At 38.5% G+C, this 15,707-nt stretch overlaps 1 protein-coding gene across 7 annotated transcripts in view; it reads left to right on the forward strand.

Annotated features, from left to right (window-relative positions):
- The first annotated feature begins 203 nt into the window (after nucleotides 1-203).
- The window catches only part of ATOSA (atos homolog A), an 88,410-nt gene continuing 72,906 nt past the window's right edge, over nucleotides 204-15,707 (forward strand). For 3 of the 7 annotated variants that reach the window (XM_060097319.1, XM_060097325.1, XM_060097326.1), the window contains exons 1-2: nucleotides 204-1,114; nucleotides 1,432-1,547. In XM_060097319.1, the coding sequence (XP_059953302.1) occupies nucleotides 1,532-1,547 (16 nt within the window). In that variant the 5' untranslated portion in view covers nucleotides 204-1,114; nucleotides 1,432-1,531. The remainder of the gene's footprint in view (nucleotides 1,115-1,431; nucleotides 1,548-15,707) is intronic. The other 4 variants (XM_060097320.1, XM_060097321.1, XM_060097322.1 and 1 more) reach the window with 4 other exon arrangements.

Raw genomic sequence — 15,707 nt, forward strand, 5'->3', positions numbered from 1 at the left:
CGACAGCACCTGCAAGGGAACCCAGGCCCCCAGGCTAGCGCCCCAGGGCGCGGGGAGCGTTGCCATAACAACCGGGCGCCCGCCGCGGAGGCCGCCGGGGAGGAAGTGACGAGCGGTGGGTTGGCTGTTGTTGGGACACGTGACCCGGGCAGTGTTTTGACAGGGCAAACTGTAGAGAAAGAACTGGGCGAGCGAGGGGGACTGGGAGCTGGGGCGCCAGAGCTAGAGGCAGCGGGCGGGCGAAGAGCTGGCAGAGGCGCGGGGCGAGCGGGCCGGCCGGGGCGACGGGCAGGCGAAGCCCGGGGGCAGCGGGGCTCGGGTGCGAGTCGGGCAGGCAGGGCGAGGGGCTGAGCGCTGGGAGCGGAGTGAGGCGGCGGCCGAGGCGGGGGTGGATGGCCACAGGGGCGCCGGGGAGCCGCGTCGGGCTTGTTGTCTCGGGCCCCCATGGTCCTCTAACGCAGCCCCGGGGGCCGCTGCGCGCCACATTCCGCTCTCGCCGGCCCTGCGCCTCTCGGAGCCTCACGTCTGAGGTGGGAGTGTGATGTGAGCCGCTGGGCGAGCGGCGGAGAGAAGTGCCAAGAGGAGGAGGGATTGGGACGGGAGAGGAAAGCGAGTTAGTCATCAGAGGTCGGCCGAGGGAGCCATGAAAACAACTCTCCGGCGGGGAAAAGGGCTGGCGCGGCGCTCCGGACGGCGTGGCTGAAGGAAATCGGGGCCGCGGCGGGACGGAAGGGGGCCGCACGAGCAGGCTGCGCCGAGCAGGGGCGAGCGCCCGGCCTTTAACACCTTCCCGGGACGACCTCGCAGGGCCGGGGGGTGGCAGGGGCGACCCGGGACAGCCCAGTAGAGTTCGTTTGGGACTGGGGGCTGGGCACGAGGAGATGACTCGCGTTTCTTTCTGACCCTCTCATTGTGTCAACTTGGCCGCGGTTGAGGCAGAAAGACTAGCCAGAGGGTAATTACACAGGTGAGGCCGGGCGGGGCGGGCGGAGCTGTAGGTGAGGCGCTTGGGGTCTTGAAGAGTTTCCTGCGCCCAAGTCACCAGGTCGGAGCATTTCTATACCAGCCACTGCGGAGGTGCCACTGTTCCCAGCGGTATTTTTCTTACAAAGGGGTTAGTTAGCTTGTGTTGCTTGAATCCTTTTTTTTTTCCCCCTGCCTGTACCTTCAGGTTATAAATAGATCTTCCTTTTGGTTCCGAAACACTGTGTCAAAGAAGGACACGTTGGCCTGGAGAGCACAGGGGCGGGGAAGAGGGGTGCTTGGTCCGGAGGAGATGGGGGAGGGCGGTGCAGAGTTTTGCTTTTTTCAGACCTGCGGATGGTGCTGTCACCGCACTTAGTGCCAGGAAGAGGCCTGTTAGCAGTAGTTTTCTTGCAAAATCGAGTGTTGAGGGCAAGACCAGATTAATTTTATTTTGATCTCTTTTAGCATTTTGAAAACGGAGCAGTAGCCACAGAATCGGCGGCGAGCCTGTTGAAAGAACCCACACGTGTATTTCACAGCACCTTGGGTGGAAATTGGCGTGAACATGAAGCCAGACCGAGGTAAATAATTGATTTGAGTAGGATTTTTTTTTTCTGTGCCCCATTTTGGAAACGTTAACCTAATTCTGCGGCAGGATCAACTCTGTGAATTACATATGATTGTTTCTGTTACAGATTCCAGCTGGTAAGGTAGAGAAGGGCGCATGGAAGAGTTAGGAACTAGAAGGGAGAATACATTCTTCAAAAGTGTCTTCAAAGTATTAGTTTCAAGAGATATTAAAAATGAAATTGCCAAGAGCAGCACTTGTATCTGTTGCCACAATACTTGGTATCATTTTAGAGTTACATTAGTCATTTTTAGGTTCAATCTAACTTCGATTTTAAAGAAGTTTAAAAGTTTTTTCAACTTGAGAATTTGATCTTGATAAACTGAGAAAATTTAAGATTGTTTGAGTTCACAAATATTATTTGTCATTGCTGATTTTTGTGCTTTAGGCAAACTCTAAAAGTTTGCGAAGTACTCCAGGGCTTTGTCCAGTATATCAATATATACACAGGGCTACTGATATCCCTATATTAAGTACTGTAAATGTGCCATTTCCTTTCTAAACCTGTATTTTCAGGACTTATGGGAATAATGCATACACTGTGTTTCTCAAGGACTTCAAAGGAATTGAAAACTCATTTATCAATCTACTTTTGATTGACCATTGCAACGACCAACTTTAGAAGATTTTAATATAATCGTAGTTAGGAGTTCATCATATGGGAATTTGAGTCCAAGGAACATTGTAGGAAGAGGATTAATGTATTTGGTAGGGAGTTGGACTAGATAACAGAGTTCCTTCCAAATCTGAGACTTTCGGATTGGAAATGTTCATTTATCTTTATGAATTAGATGCTCATTTAAAAAAAGATATGGGAGGGCTTCCCTGGTGGCGCAGTGGTTGAGAGTCCGCCTGCCGATGCAAGGGACACAGGTTCGTGCCCTGGTCCGGGAAGATACCACATGCCGCGGAGCAGCTGGGCCCGTGAGCCATGGCCTGCGCATCCGGAGCCTGTGCTCAGCAACGGGAGAGGCCACAACAGTGAGAGGCCCGCATACCGCAAAAAAAAAAAAAAAAAAGATATGGGAAATTCCCTGGCGGTCCAATGGTTAAGACTCCGTGCTTCCTCTGCAGCGGGCGCAGGTTTGATCCTTGGTGGGGGATTTAAGATCCCGCAGGCCTCGACATGGCAGTCAATTGATCAATCAACAAATGATAATTTTAAAAAATAAAATAAAATAATTTTAAAAGATATGTATTAAACTGGTTATTTTTTACATATTTTTTTTCAAACTGGATTAGAAAGTCAAATTTTCTTTTCTATTAAAACATCTTTGGTAATATTGTCTTAAAATGCACTAGAAAGAAGTGGAGAAAGCCATACTTAATTTAGTGGATTAGTTTTAAGTGTTTGATTGTTTCTTAAAATCAGCTTTGTATGAATTAAGTATTAGCAAGAATATTGTTACTAAGCAGGTTGCTTGTGTAGAATGCCAAATTTAGACTTTTAGGTTTCATCTGTGACTTTGGAAAGATGGCACCAAGGTCGGTAATTGCATCTCAAAATAAACAAGCAAAGAAAATCAGAGTTGCTATTTGGTTTTTGTTTTTGTTTTGGTGGTTGTTGTAAAAGTTACTTTAAGGTCCTACGCAGGTTTGTTTATTTGTTTATTTTTTAAATTTTGGCTGTACCAGGTCTTTGTTGCAGCATGTGGGATCTTTTGGTTGCCTCATGCACACGAGATTTAGTTTCCTGACCAGGGATGGAACCTGGACCCCCTGCATTGGGAGGGCAGAGACTTACCCACTGGACCGCCAGGAAGTCGCCTAAGCCGTTAAAAAAATAGTATTTGCACACAATCTGTATTTTATCCAAAACTAGTACTAAACACAATAAAATGTTATATATTAATGTAGATTACTAGGAAAAGTAAATACATTTATGCATCAAGACTCCTAAAAAAAAAGTAAATACATTTATGCATCAAGACTCCTAAAAAAGTGACTTTTTTCTCGTTAAAATTGTAGCTATCTTTAGCATTATGATGTAAAAATGAGGCGATTGAAAGTTTAGTATTGTGACTATATTTTATAATATGAGTCTTTAGGCCCATGGCTTTCTTTTGACCAGGACCTAGAGTAAGTAGTATCTTTTACTTTGCAAAGTAGTATAGAAATACTGAAATAAACTTTTCACAAAACATACTTACTCTTACTATGTGCAGTGTGGTCTTGTACTTTCTGTTCTATTTCTGTTGTTAAAAATTGCTTGCATAACCCATTGAATTGATTTCTTGACCTGTGGTTGGCAAGGCACAATTATGGGAGAGCTTGACAACAGTAATACTTCACTTTTTCTACATTGGTATCTCAGAAGCTGTTCTATATGAGTTAATTTTCTGGATAACTGAAACTTTACTCTTTAAATGCCAAAAATATTTTCAGTTGTAACCATGATATGTGGACAGAGATTTTTTTTTTCCTCTAGCTTAAACCACTTCAGCCTATTTTTTTTAAGATCTGATTTTTGAATTCCCATACTGTCAACAGTCTTTGTTGTCAATATGCTTATTCTTGTCTCTTTTTAATTTTACTGCTTTTAGTCTCTGGGATAAAGAACTAGATAACCATGCTTAACACTGAGTTCTCTAAAAAATGAGAATAACTAGGAAAACCTTCAGATATTCATTCAGAAGCTAAGAAAGTATACGAATTCTAGTGTGCAAACTCTTGAGATATTTGCTTAGTGGTATACAGCTGTGCTTCAAAAAGTTTCTGAGTACAAAAGGACCCTCTTATCCTACATGGTTGTATTTGGTAGTTGGTTGGCTAATTTAAAAAGTTAGTTTAAATGAGGAATCAGAAAAAATAATAGCCTTAATTATTTCATTTGTCTTTTGGTGTAGGCTCAAGGCCCTTTTTTGGGGGTGAAATGGGGTCTGTTTTTCAGAGTTAGATATGATCTTTCCTGTGTAAACCACACCAAAAATGTACACCTAAGATTTCTACTTTTGATTTCTTTAAAGTGGAATAAGACTTTGCAAAAAAATCCAAGGGTGGAATATTTTACATTTAAAAAGTGTTCAATTCTTTTTTAATGTTTCACACAATTTTGTAGGTGTCTGTGTACACCAGGAATTACAAGGATATTTGTGTAGTCAACAGAAATTTGTTTTGGGAGGAGAGGGAATATATATTCATCAAAATTATGTTCATCAAAATATGCGCTTTCCAAAGCATTCAACGTAGTTTTCACAGAAATAACCTTTTTTTGCATTCATTTCATTGATTTATATAGTTTTAAAATAAATTCGCATAAGCAGGTTTGGGAATAAATACCAGATACTACTTAAGCATACAACTCAACTAGTAGGAGTAGAAGTGTGCAGGCAACTGGAAAGTAACTTATTAGCTGCTCATGTCTGTCAGTTTGCTTCTATGGAAGATATGGAAAGCATTGGACAATCTTGCTAGTTGATTAAGTGAAAATTAAAAGAACTTCTACTGTACTTCCAGATAATTAAGATGTTACTGTACAATGGCTACGTTTCACAGTAGTCAATAGAATTTTACTATAGTCTGAGGTAAATCTTTTTTTCCTCTTTTTTCTTTTTCTAAATTTTTAAACAGTTATATAACATTACTTGTGCAATGCTGCCAAAGATGAATCTTTGATGTTATCATTAGCACAGGTTTTGGAATCAGACCTGTATTTGTATCCTTGTTCCATTACTTGCTAGCTGTGTAATCTTCATTAATTTCCTTTATCTCTGAGAGTCTCAGGTTCTTTGTCTGTAAAATGGGGATAATTCCAACTTCTCATAGTTGTTAGAATGAAATACGACACTGGTTGGCACATAGTAGGTTTTAAATAAATGATCATTACCATGTTAAACAAGATATTACAGATGGTTATATGTTGGTCAGTTATAAAATATGTTCAACAGAGGTAAAGAAATAGTCAAATGAGCAATAACCTAATAGTATCTTGTTTCGTTTTGCATTCATAGCCTGTAACCTGCTAAGGCTCAAGCAGATTTAGTAGGCTTTTAATGTATAGTTATCTGAGAAGATACAAAAGCTATGAAAGGATGCTTGATGTATGTGTAATTTATTTCTGTGTCATTTGTTATTACAATTACATCTTAACCTCTATATGCAGGGGGTGGCATGGGTGGACCAAGCTTCCTGGAAATATATATATATATATATTTTAAAGAAGATATTGGGGGTAGGAGTTTATTAATTAATTTATTTATTTTTGCTGTGTTGGGTCTTCGTTTCTGTGCGAGGGCTTTCTCTAGTTGTGGCAAGCGGGGGCCACTCTTCATCGCGGTGCGCGGGCCTCTCACTATCGCGGCCTCTCTTGTTGTGGAGCACAGGCTCCAGACGCGCAGGCTCAGTAGTTGTGGCTCACGGGCCTAGTTGCTCTGCGGCATGTGGGATCCTCCCAGACCAGGGCTCGAACCCGTGTCCCCTGCATTAGCAGGCAGATTCTCAACCACTGCACCACCAGGGAAGCCCCGAAATATATTTTTAAATGGTGTTAAATTCTAACTGGAGCTGGGCAGCTGGAGGGGTTAAACAATGTTACTTCACCTTGTACTCAAGGATGTAAAGTTTGGATCTGATCCTAGTTAGATATTGAATGCCCAGTGTTTCAAGAGATGTCTAAAGTATGGTCTTTGCATAGAAGCAATTAAAGCATTTTATGTTTTTAACATTTAATATTTATTTATGTTATAAATGTATTTCTAATTTTGTATGTTTTTGAATGCATATTTTTTCTATAAAAATATATTTCAAAATAATAGAATATAAGCTTATGTTTTTTTTTTTTTTTTTTTTTTTTTTTTTTTGCGGTATGCGGGCCTCTCACTGTTGTGGCCTCCCCCGTTGCGGAGCACAGGCTCCGGACGCGCAGGCTCAGCGGCCATGACTCACGGGCCCAGCCGCTCCGCGGCATGTGGGATCCTCCCAGACCGGGGCACGAACCCGTATCCCCTGCATCGGCAGGCGGACTCTCAACCACTTGCGCCACCAGGGAGGCCCTAAGCTTATGTTTTGATTTCAGAAGTCCCAAGGTTTCAGAAGTCCTAAGTTCATGGTATTGTTCAACAATTTAAGTAGAATCAAAATCTTTTCAATTTAAAAGATAAATGTCAATTTTGCTATGCTTTATGCTTTGGTTAGAAACAGTTTCTTCATCAGACATTTCTAAGAATGTTGTCTGAGCTTATCAACTGTTATGAAAGGTTAAGGCCTATAACATCTAGGAAATCATCAAGGCATTAATAATTTAAACATACTTTGTTTCAATTCATATTTGAACACATATTGTAAGTCATTTATAATTCTTAAGTAAAAACTATTAGTGCAAAACCTGTTCCTCAAATAAAATACCAATCAATTTGATTTTTTGAGGTTAAAACTGAGAGGAATGCTTAATTTTTTCCCTCTGCTGTAGATTGAATACTTGTGTGTCCCCAAAATCTATGTGTTGAAATCCTAAGCCCTAAGATGATAGTAGTAGGAGGTAGGGGCCTTTGGTAGGTGATGAGGTCATGAGGGTGAAGACCTCATGAATGGCATTAGTGCCCTTATGAAAGAGACCCAAGAAAGTGCCCTTACCCCTTCCACCATCTGAGGTTATAATGAAAAGACAACTGCCTAATGAGAAAGCTGGTCCTCACCAGACACCCAGATCTGTTAGTGTCTTGATCTTGGACTTTCCAGCCTTCATAACTGTGAGAAATAAATTTCTGTTGTTTATAAGCCACCTAGTTTGTGGTATTTTGTTATAGCAGGCTGAATAGACTAAGAACCCCCCTTTTTGATTGTACTACAAATTTAGGCTTTAGCTTTAGTATTGCAATGGCTTATGAACTTGCCTAGAGTATAATGCAAACCATTTTAATCTCAAGCAGTTCTTCCTGGGCAACGGAAATAGGAGGAAAGAAGTGGTAAGGACTAGAAAAAAGTAGCATGGGAATTAGATGTGTTGCTTACTTACTAAGAATAGTTCATTGTTAGCCAGTGTAAGTCAGACAATACAAATGACAGATGTTAGAGGAAAAGAAGTGTTGACTAGATTAAATAGATCAGGCTTTTGCTAAAGTCCCTGGGTGGAAGTGGTGTGGTACTATTACTAATAACAGCTAACTCTTCTACATACTATGTGCCAGGCACTATTTCAAGTAGTTTATATATATAACTCATTTAAATATCACAATTGTTCAAGGAATTAGATGCTATTGTCATCTCCATTTTATAGATAAATGAAATTGAGTCAGAGAGAGAGGTTTGGTAACTTACCGAAGGTTATACAGCTAATAAGAGGGCTAGCCCAGATTTGAAATAAGCTTGGGTACATGCTCTTAACCTTCCGACTGGTAGGAGTATGTTATATTAAAGTATTATAAGATATTGGGACCAAATTTGTTTTAAAATAGGCCTGAGGAAAATGAAAAACAGATTTGCTAATTATTGTGATCTTGGAAAACTGTATATCTTATTTGTGCCTCACCTTCTTCATCTTTACAATGGAGGAAGTAATAGTACCTTGCCTTAGGGTTACTTTGAGTAAATAAGTTAGTGCATGTAATGTGCTTAGAACTATGGCTGGGATATAGTAGACATTCAAATGTGAACTGCTCTTGCTACAATTGGACATATTATAATTAAGAAGTCAATCATTTAGGGAAAGCTGGGGAGGACAAAAGAAAGGGGTTAATTAAGCTGTATATGTTTTGTATACTCCCTGTGATCTCAAGTCCAAAAATGACTACTGTTGATCTTTCATCCATTTACATTGATGGGTCTTGACACATCAGTAGCTGTCAAATAATTGCTGGCTTGATACAACTTCTGAGATTCAATACTAAAGGGCTTGACATAGAGGTTCCCTATGTTTTTGCCTGTCATTCAGTAAGAAGGAAGTGATTCAGTGGGTGGAACACTGTCATTTCTTTGAAGGATGAGAAAAAAAGATAATTGGAAGGCAGAATTGAGAGGCTAATGTGTACATAGGGAGAGTGACTCAAAAGCTGATTTCCTTTTCAAAAAGTGAAGAAACCCATGGGGCCTAAGCATTCTGTATTGTGAACAAGTATAGAAAAAAATTAAATGAAGAATATTTATATTCATTTATTCTTTTGTCCTTCTCAAATTTGCACCTAATTATGGTAGTATTTTTCCCCCATTTAAGGCTGAAGTTTTTAAAAACTGAGGGAATGTTAAACTTAGAAATTCTAACTTAATACTGACTTTTTTTTTAATGAAAAAGCAAAATTGTAGTACCAGGAAACAGTATTTCTTTCCTAGTAGGTAAACCAAAGTCAATTTGTCAATAGTTAATTCTGTCTTTGCTCAAATGAGTGAAAAATCTGACGTTGATTATGTCAGACTTTCTTTTTAAACTGAAACAGGATGGACTGGCTAAAAATGCCAGTAGCTAGTCAAAATATTAGACATTAATCCATGTGTAATACCAAAGACAGACCTAGCAATAACCTGAGTTGAAATTTCTCATATATTCCTTTTCATATAAAAGAAACTCATCCAGTAAAATTACAATAAGGCTTTTTGCATCTCTTCCCCTTGTTCAGCATGCCCAGTTCCACTGGCCACCTTTTAGGTTTTTGATGACCATTCACAGCCTTGTGTGCACTATTTCCTCTGCCTAAAAAGCCTTTCTCCCTAGTTCTCACATAGGTAGCTCTTTGTCATTCTTCTGACCTTGGTTTAAATATCACTTTTCAGAGAGATGTTCTCTGACTACTCTATCTAAAGTGCTCAGTTAATGCTAGCTGTTATTATTATTTATTAAATTAGTGTCCTATGTTGTTCTGTGTCTCCGCAGTCTGTTTCCTTCATAGCATTTGCCACATTTTTTTTTTTTTAAATCTTTGGCTGCGTTGGGTCTTCGTTGCTGCGTGCAGGCCTTCTCTAGTTGTGGCGAGCAGGGGATACTGTTCGTTGTGGTGTGCGGGCTTCTCATTGTGGTGGCTTCTGTTGTTACGGAGCGAGGGCTCTAGGCACGCGGGCTTCAGTAGTGTGGCTTGTGGGCTCTAGAGTGCAGGCTCAGTAGTTGTGGCGCACGGGCTTAGTTGCTCCACAGCATGTGGGATCTTCCCAGACCAGGGCTCAAACCCGTGTCCCCTGCATTGGCAAGTGGATTCTTAACCACTGTGCCACCAGGGAAGTCCCACATTTACCACATTTTGTGATTTTTTTCTTTGCTTATTGTCTGTCTCCACAACTTGATTTTAAGTTCCATGAGGACAAGAACCTTATCTCTTGTTCACAACTATATTTCCATCACCTAGCAGATAGCCTTATACATGGTAGGTGCATAGGAGGTGCTTAATATATATTTGCTGAAAGAATGAATCACTAGTATATCCCAATATTTGTGGAGCAAATAGGAGTAGAAGCAGATGATTAGCAATCATTGATTGTTTTAGTGTCACCACCTGAAATTCTCTCACTTTAGGAATTTGTTTGCGTTATTGACTGTTAGTCTATTATCACTTTATACCTAATAAAAAAAATAGATTTAAGATGTATTTGCCCATAACTTACCTTAAAAGAAGGTTATATTTAACCAACAAGGACCTACTGTATAGCACAGGGAACTCTGCTCAATATTATGTAACAACCTAAATGGGAAAAGAAGTTGAAAAAGAATAGATACATGTATAACTGAATCACTTTGTTGTACACCTGAAACTATCACAACATTGTTAATAAATTATAATGTAAAATAAAAAGTTTAAAAAAGGTTATATTTTAAAATTGATTAAATTGAAATAAAATGCTGTAAAATAAGAAGTAGGCAAAAGCTGTTTGGTATAGGTGGTCCCCAGTTTATATACATCTACTTAACAAATGAGCCACACACAGACATCTTCTGGTAGCTCTTGCTCTCCAACCACCATGCTGAATTTGTTCCTGTTACTTTTCTTTGAAAGAAAGAGAGATTAAATTTGTTGGATAACTTCAGATTTATGAGTATAAGTAGGATAAAGACTCAAAGGATTTAGAGTTTAGATTTGGGGCTCATTGTGTCACTTATAGGTTCTGTGACTTGGGTCAACTTCCAAGCCTGTTTTCTCATCTGTAAATTGTACTGGGCTCAAAGTGTTGCTTCTGAGTTTCAGGTAAGATAATGTGTCAAAGAACTTTATAAGGTGTGAAATGCTGTATATGTTGACTGGTTTGCCCTATGGACAGGATCATCTGTACAGATGAGTAAAGGGCCAGGTGCTCCCAAGTGTATCTTAGGTGGGTTCATTCTGTCTAAAATTATCCATTCACATAGTACCTGGTTTTTACTGTTTTTAAAGTTTCCCTTTTTAAAGTTTCCCCTTGTTATTCTGATTGAAATTATACCAACAAGAGATCCATTTAGATTAATAAATGTATATTTAATTATACATTTTTCAGGATTATTGAAATAATGGGCATATTTTGTTATAAAATTAGCTCAAATTTCAGCATGCTAAAAAGGAAGAGTTAAGACCCTAAGGCTTTAGGGTCAAACTTAGAAATTCTAACTTCAGCACTTATCAGCCAAATGACCTTGAGCAAATTACATAACCTGTCAGAACTTCAGTTCTTTTTGTTCTAATAACATCAACCTTAAGGATTGTGGGAAAGACGAACTGAGAACCTATGGTTCAGCACCTAGCTTGTGCCTGGCACGGGATAGAGATTGGTGAGTGTTTTATTTCCAAGGATACACAACTTGGATCAGCTGCACTGAGGAAATGAATGTTTTAGTACTCTGTTGTGAAAGTTAATCATAAAAGGCATAAGAGATCAATAGGCCCTTATTGTTTGTCACTCTGAACCTTGTATTCTGGAATATACAACTAGAGGAACTCGAAACAAGTACTGAACTACACATCTGTAACGTGCATGCAAGGGGAGAGGGAAAGTAGGTAATTGGAGCACACCAACTATTTCTGGGTGACCATACACCATTAAGAGCATTTAGAGCAGCGTTAAGGCAAGGAGATTCGGGTGGGGGTGGACACTAGAAGGAGGTTGATGGAAATTATTAGAATGGTCAGATGGTGCCCCAAATTGCTTTTTTCTTTATTTTAGAATATAAGCTAGGATTGATTTCAGTGCTTAGAGCATGGCCCTTCTGCTTCTGTGACCCAGAATTTACACTTGTTCCATGATGCTGTAAGAAATGGGCTAATATTATAGGTTAAGAAACCTTTGGTAGGCTAGCCTGGGAATCTAGTCATAACTTTATAATTGTTATTTATTTATTTATTTGTTATTTATAAATAATATTTATTCAAAGTATGACTTTTATTTGGACTTTAAAACTTATCCTTTTTGAGAGCACAACTAGTTTATAGTTAGGAATTAACATTTTAAATTAATATGAAGTTCCTATTTTTTATTTTCCCACTTATTAAACTTATATATTCTGAATAGAATTAAAATTTGATAACAATAGCTGAAATCGGGCTATTTATATTGATAAAACTTTACTCTGACATCTAGAGAATTCTTTTACATTTTTTAACCAAATCAGCCATTTTCTTTTGTGAAGACATATCATGGTTTGTTGCATTATCCAGTGGGTCACTTCTACTTAAATTCATAATAGTAGGAGAATGTATAACTTTAGCATTCAGTATTGGCAAATTGCTTTTTTTAAAAACGTTTTGATCTTTTTTCTTTTTTTGGCTGCGCTCTGCAGCTTGCGGGATCTTAGCTCTCTGACCAGGGATTGAACCTGAGCCCTCAGCAGTGAAAATGTGGACTCCTAACCACTGGACCGCTAGGGAATTCCAAGGTTTTGATCTTAAAAATAACTTTAAGTTAAAGATCTATATCATATTTGGTATACTTCCCAAATTTTTTTTGACATACAAAAAAATTTTTGATATACAAACAAATTTTTTGGTATACAAAAGAGTTGGCCATAGGATTTCTTTAAACTTCCGTACATTGCTTGCTCTATTTCAAACCCACAAGAAAATTTGGAATCATACAGTTAACATCCAAATACTTCTCATGGATTGTGAACATCTTACCACTTTTGTTTTATCTCTCTTGAGTGGGAGGTCAGTAGATAGGTAAGTGGTTAGACAGACAGACATAGGGGCTTTTTTGTTTTGTTTTGTTTTTTGTTTTATAAATTGAGAGTAAGTGGCAGACATCATGACACTTCAACCCTGTGTACTTCAGTATGGAACTGGCTGGTAACAGCATGTGAAAGCTGATTGTGTACATTTCTTCCCAGCTCTGCATCAGGTTGGTTGCTTGAAATCAGCAATGGTACCAGCATTTACACCATGGAAATTGGCAGTGCTACAAACCAGGGCTTTTTTTTTTTTTTTCTTTGCAGAGCCAGTTGTTAAACATTTACCATCATACCACTGTGTGTCTCCTAAAAATAAAAACATTCTTCTACATACCTGCAATACAATTATCCCACCCAAGAAATCTATTAGCACAATGCTAATATCTAATATACTGTTTATATTCATATTTCTCTAGTTGTCCTGGTATTGTCTATAGTCATACTGCCTTTTAAGGAAGTAAGTTGCTTTCTGTTACAGAAAAGGAGTTAGACCCTGATGTTTGAACAACATTTAGAAAGCTTTTGGAGTACACCATAAGAATATGTAAAGGTCCAAGTAAATAAAATGATTGGCTTCTGGAAAAAAAAATTAGGTCATGTAAATAGGACAGTTAATTAGGATTTTAGCAGATTTTTCCTTATTTTATTTAGCTTTTTACAAAAAATTACCTGGACTAAGTAGATCTAAGAGGAAAATGAGTATTGGTGAGATTCTAAGACTTTTTCAATTGAAAAAGAATTATATTTTAAATTATTTTTGCAGTGGGAAGAATTCCATTTTTAATCCTGAAGCATCGTGCTGCCTATCTGACCTCATTTTTTTGGTACTTTTCTAAGGTTCCCTGTACTCTAGGCACATCGATCTTGCTGTTCTTCAGTCACCACAAGCACATTGGCACCATGGAGACTTGGCATTTGCTGTTCCCTTTTGGAATATAAGTCTCATGACTGTCTTTTACTTTACTTGACTTTATGCTCAATTGTCACCTCCTCAAAGAAGCCTTCCTAGATCATCCTGTCAAAAGAGTACAGTTCTTTTATTGTCTGTTGACTCTGCATTACTCTTCATAGTCCTTACCACTACTTGACCTGCTGTTCTATGTTTATTTATTTGCTTTTTTTGTTTTTCTCCCAATAGGAACGTAAACTTCAAGAAGGCAGGGACTTAGTGGCGTTTGTCCACTGCTGTGTTTCCCCATGCATGGACTGGTGCCTGGCATTTAGTAGCTGCTCAGTAAATATTTGTCATTGAATGAATGCTTGCATGCATTTTAATATCTTTGTGTTGCAGCATAAAACTTATTACTGGAAAACTTTTTGCATTATTTTTCTGTGATTTGTTAGTTTTATAACTAAGAATTAATTCTACAGTGTCCATTTTTGTTTCTAAATGAGAATATTTATTCCCACTTCTCAAGGTTATTGGAAGGATCAAATGAGATATTTTTTTTCTGTGATTTGTTAGTTTTATAACTAAGAATTAATTCTACAGTGTCCATTTTTGTTTCTAAATGAGAATATTTATTCCCACTTCTCAAGGTTATTGGAAGGATCAAATGAGATAACTACAAACAAACAAACATAATACAAGATATTTGTAACTGAGTACAGTAAATGGTAAAATAATGTCTACTATCAGAGTTTGTAGGGAATGATTAATTTCAGCTGGGATGATTAATTTCCGGGCAAAGCCTGTCTTTTGTCAGAGACAGCATTTTGAGCCTTAAAAGACAGTATGATTTGGATAGATGGAAATTTTACAGAGATTAAGAGGGGGAAGATTGGAAGAGAGGACATGAGCAATAAAGATGTTTGAGGGCTAGCAGGTAGACTAATGTGAATTGGAAGGGTTACTTAGGAATGAGGGGATTCGGGTTTTGAATGTCAAGCTAAGGACTTTGAGCTTCATTCATTCGATAGTGGGGCACCATTAATTACTGTTTCGTATGATTAAGAGAACTTTTTGGAAGAATAATTTGGCAATACATTTATATAATTTCATTATAAACCAGAACAGAGATATTAATGAATGTCTGACAGTCTTAAATTCAGTTTTTTAGCCCTCAAAATTACATTATTATCTGGTATTATAAAAATTACCTGACACTCATGTCTACTGTTGGCTGTTTTCTTCTCTATATGTTTTTCCCTTCACCACCATTCGTTATAATATATGAGGGATTAGTATGTATTGCCTTTTAGGAAAATTCTTGGGAATATTAAGATGGCACACAATACTGATAATACCATGGCTATTGTTTTATGATATTCTTTGGTCAGAGTAGTAAACTGCACAGTTTATTTTAAAGTAGCTGTGTGTTAGAACAAATAAAGGGGAAAAGAACAGGATGAAGTTGGAGATTCCTTCTCTCATTCCAGACAATTGCTAGCAGAAATTTAATGAACTCTGTAGGATTAGAAGCCCTTGTACCTCCCAACTGCATGTGAGCATTAAGAGTAAGGAGATTCTCCACAACACTGATAAGCTTTTCTAGCTGTGTTAAGGAGAGAATGAACATATATCTTCTCCACTACCCAACCAACTAAACACTTTTCACACCAAAGCTTCAAGAAAAAAATCTTGGTCATAAGAGGGGTTTGTTCAGCAGTGTATTGTGGTAGAAAGAGCACAGCAGGAAATCTTATTTTCCATCATTCATATCTCCTTTCTTAAAAATTGTTTCTCTGGGCATATATGTTCTTCTTAAGTTGACTTGCTCTTCAGAAGTTGGAAGAAGGAACATACCTATGCCTTTGAGGAAGTATACTCAAATCTTGGTAATTATTCTGTTGGTTGAATGCTAGTCCTGGAGACATGTTTCTGTAGCCCAGCATATAACAACCCTGGCCTTTGCTGTTTCTTGTAGCTTATGTTGCAGAGTTCAGGGATCTGCCAGGGGACTCTGAATGACTAACAATGAAAAAAAAATCATCAGGTTACATCGTGGTACAGATTAAATTCCATTATGAAGAGCTCAGGACATGAAAATGCTTTTGTTATTCTGAAATTACTCTAAAAGTTATGCTATTGCTAGACATCAGATTTGGAAAGATCCTTAGAGA

The sequence above is a fragment of the Mesoplodon densirostris genome, chromosome 4, assembly GCF_025265405.1.
Source record: "Mesoplodon densirostris isolate mMesDen1 chromosome 4, mMesDen1 primary haplotype, whole genome shotgun sequence".
Lineage (NCBI taxonomy): Eukaryota > Metazoa > Chordata > Mammalia > Artiodactyla > Ziphiidae > Mesoplodon > Mesoplodon densirostris.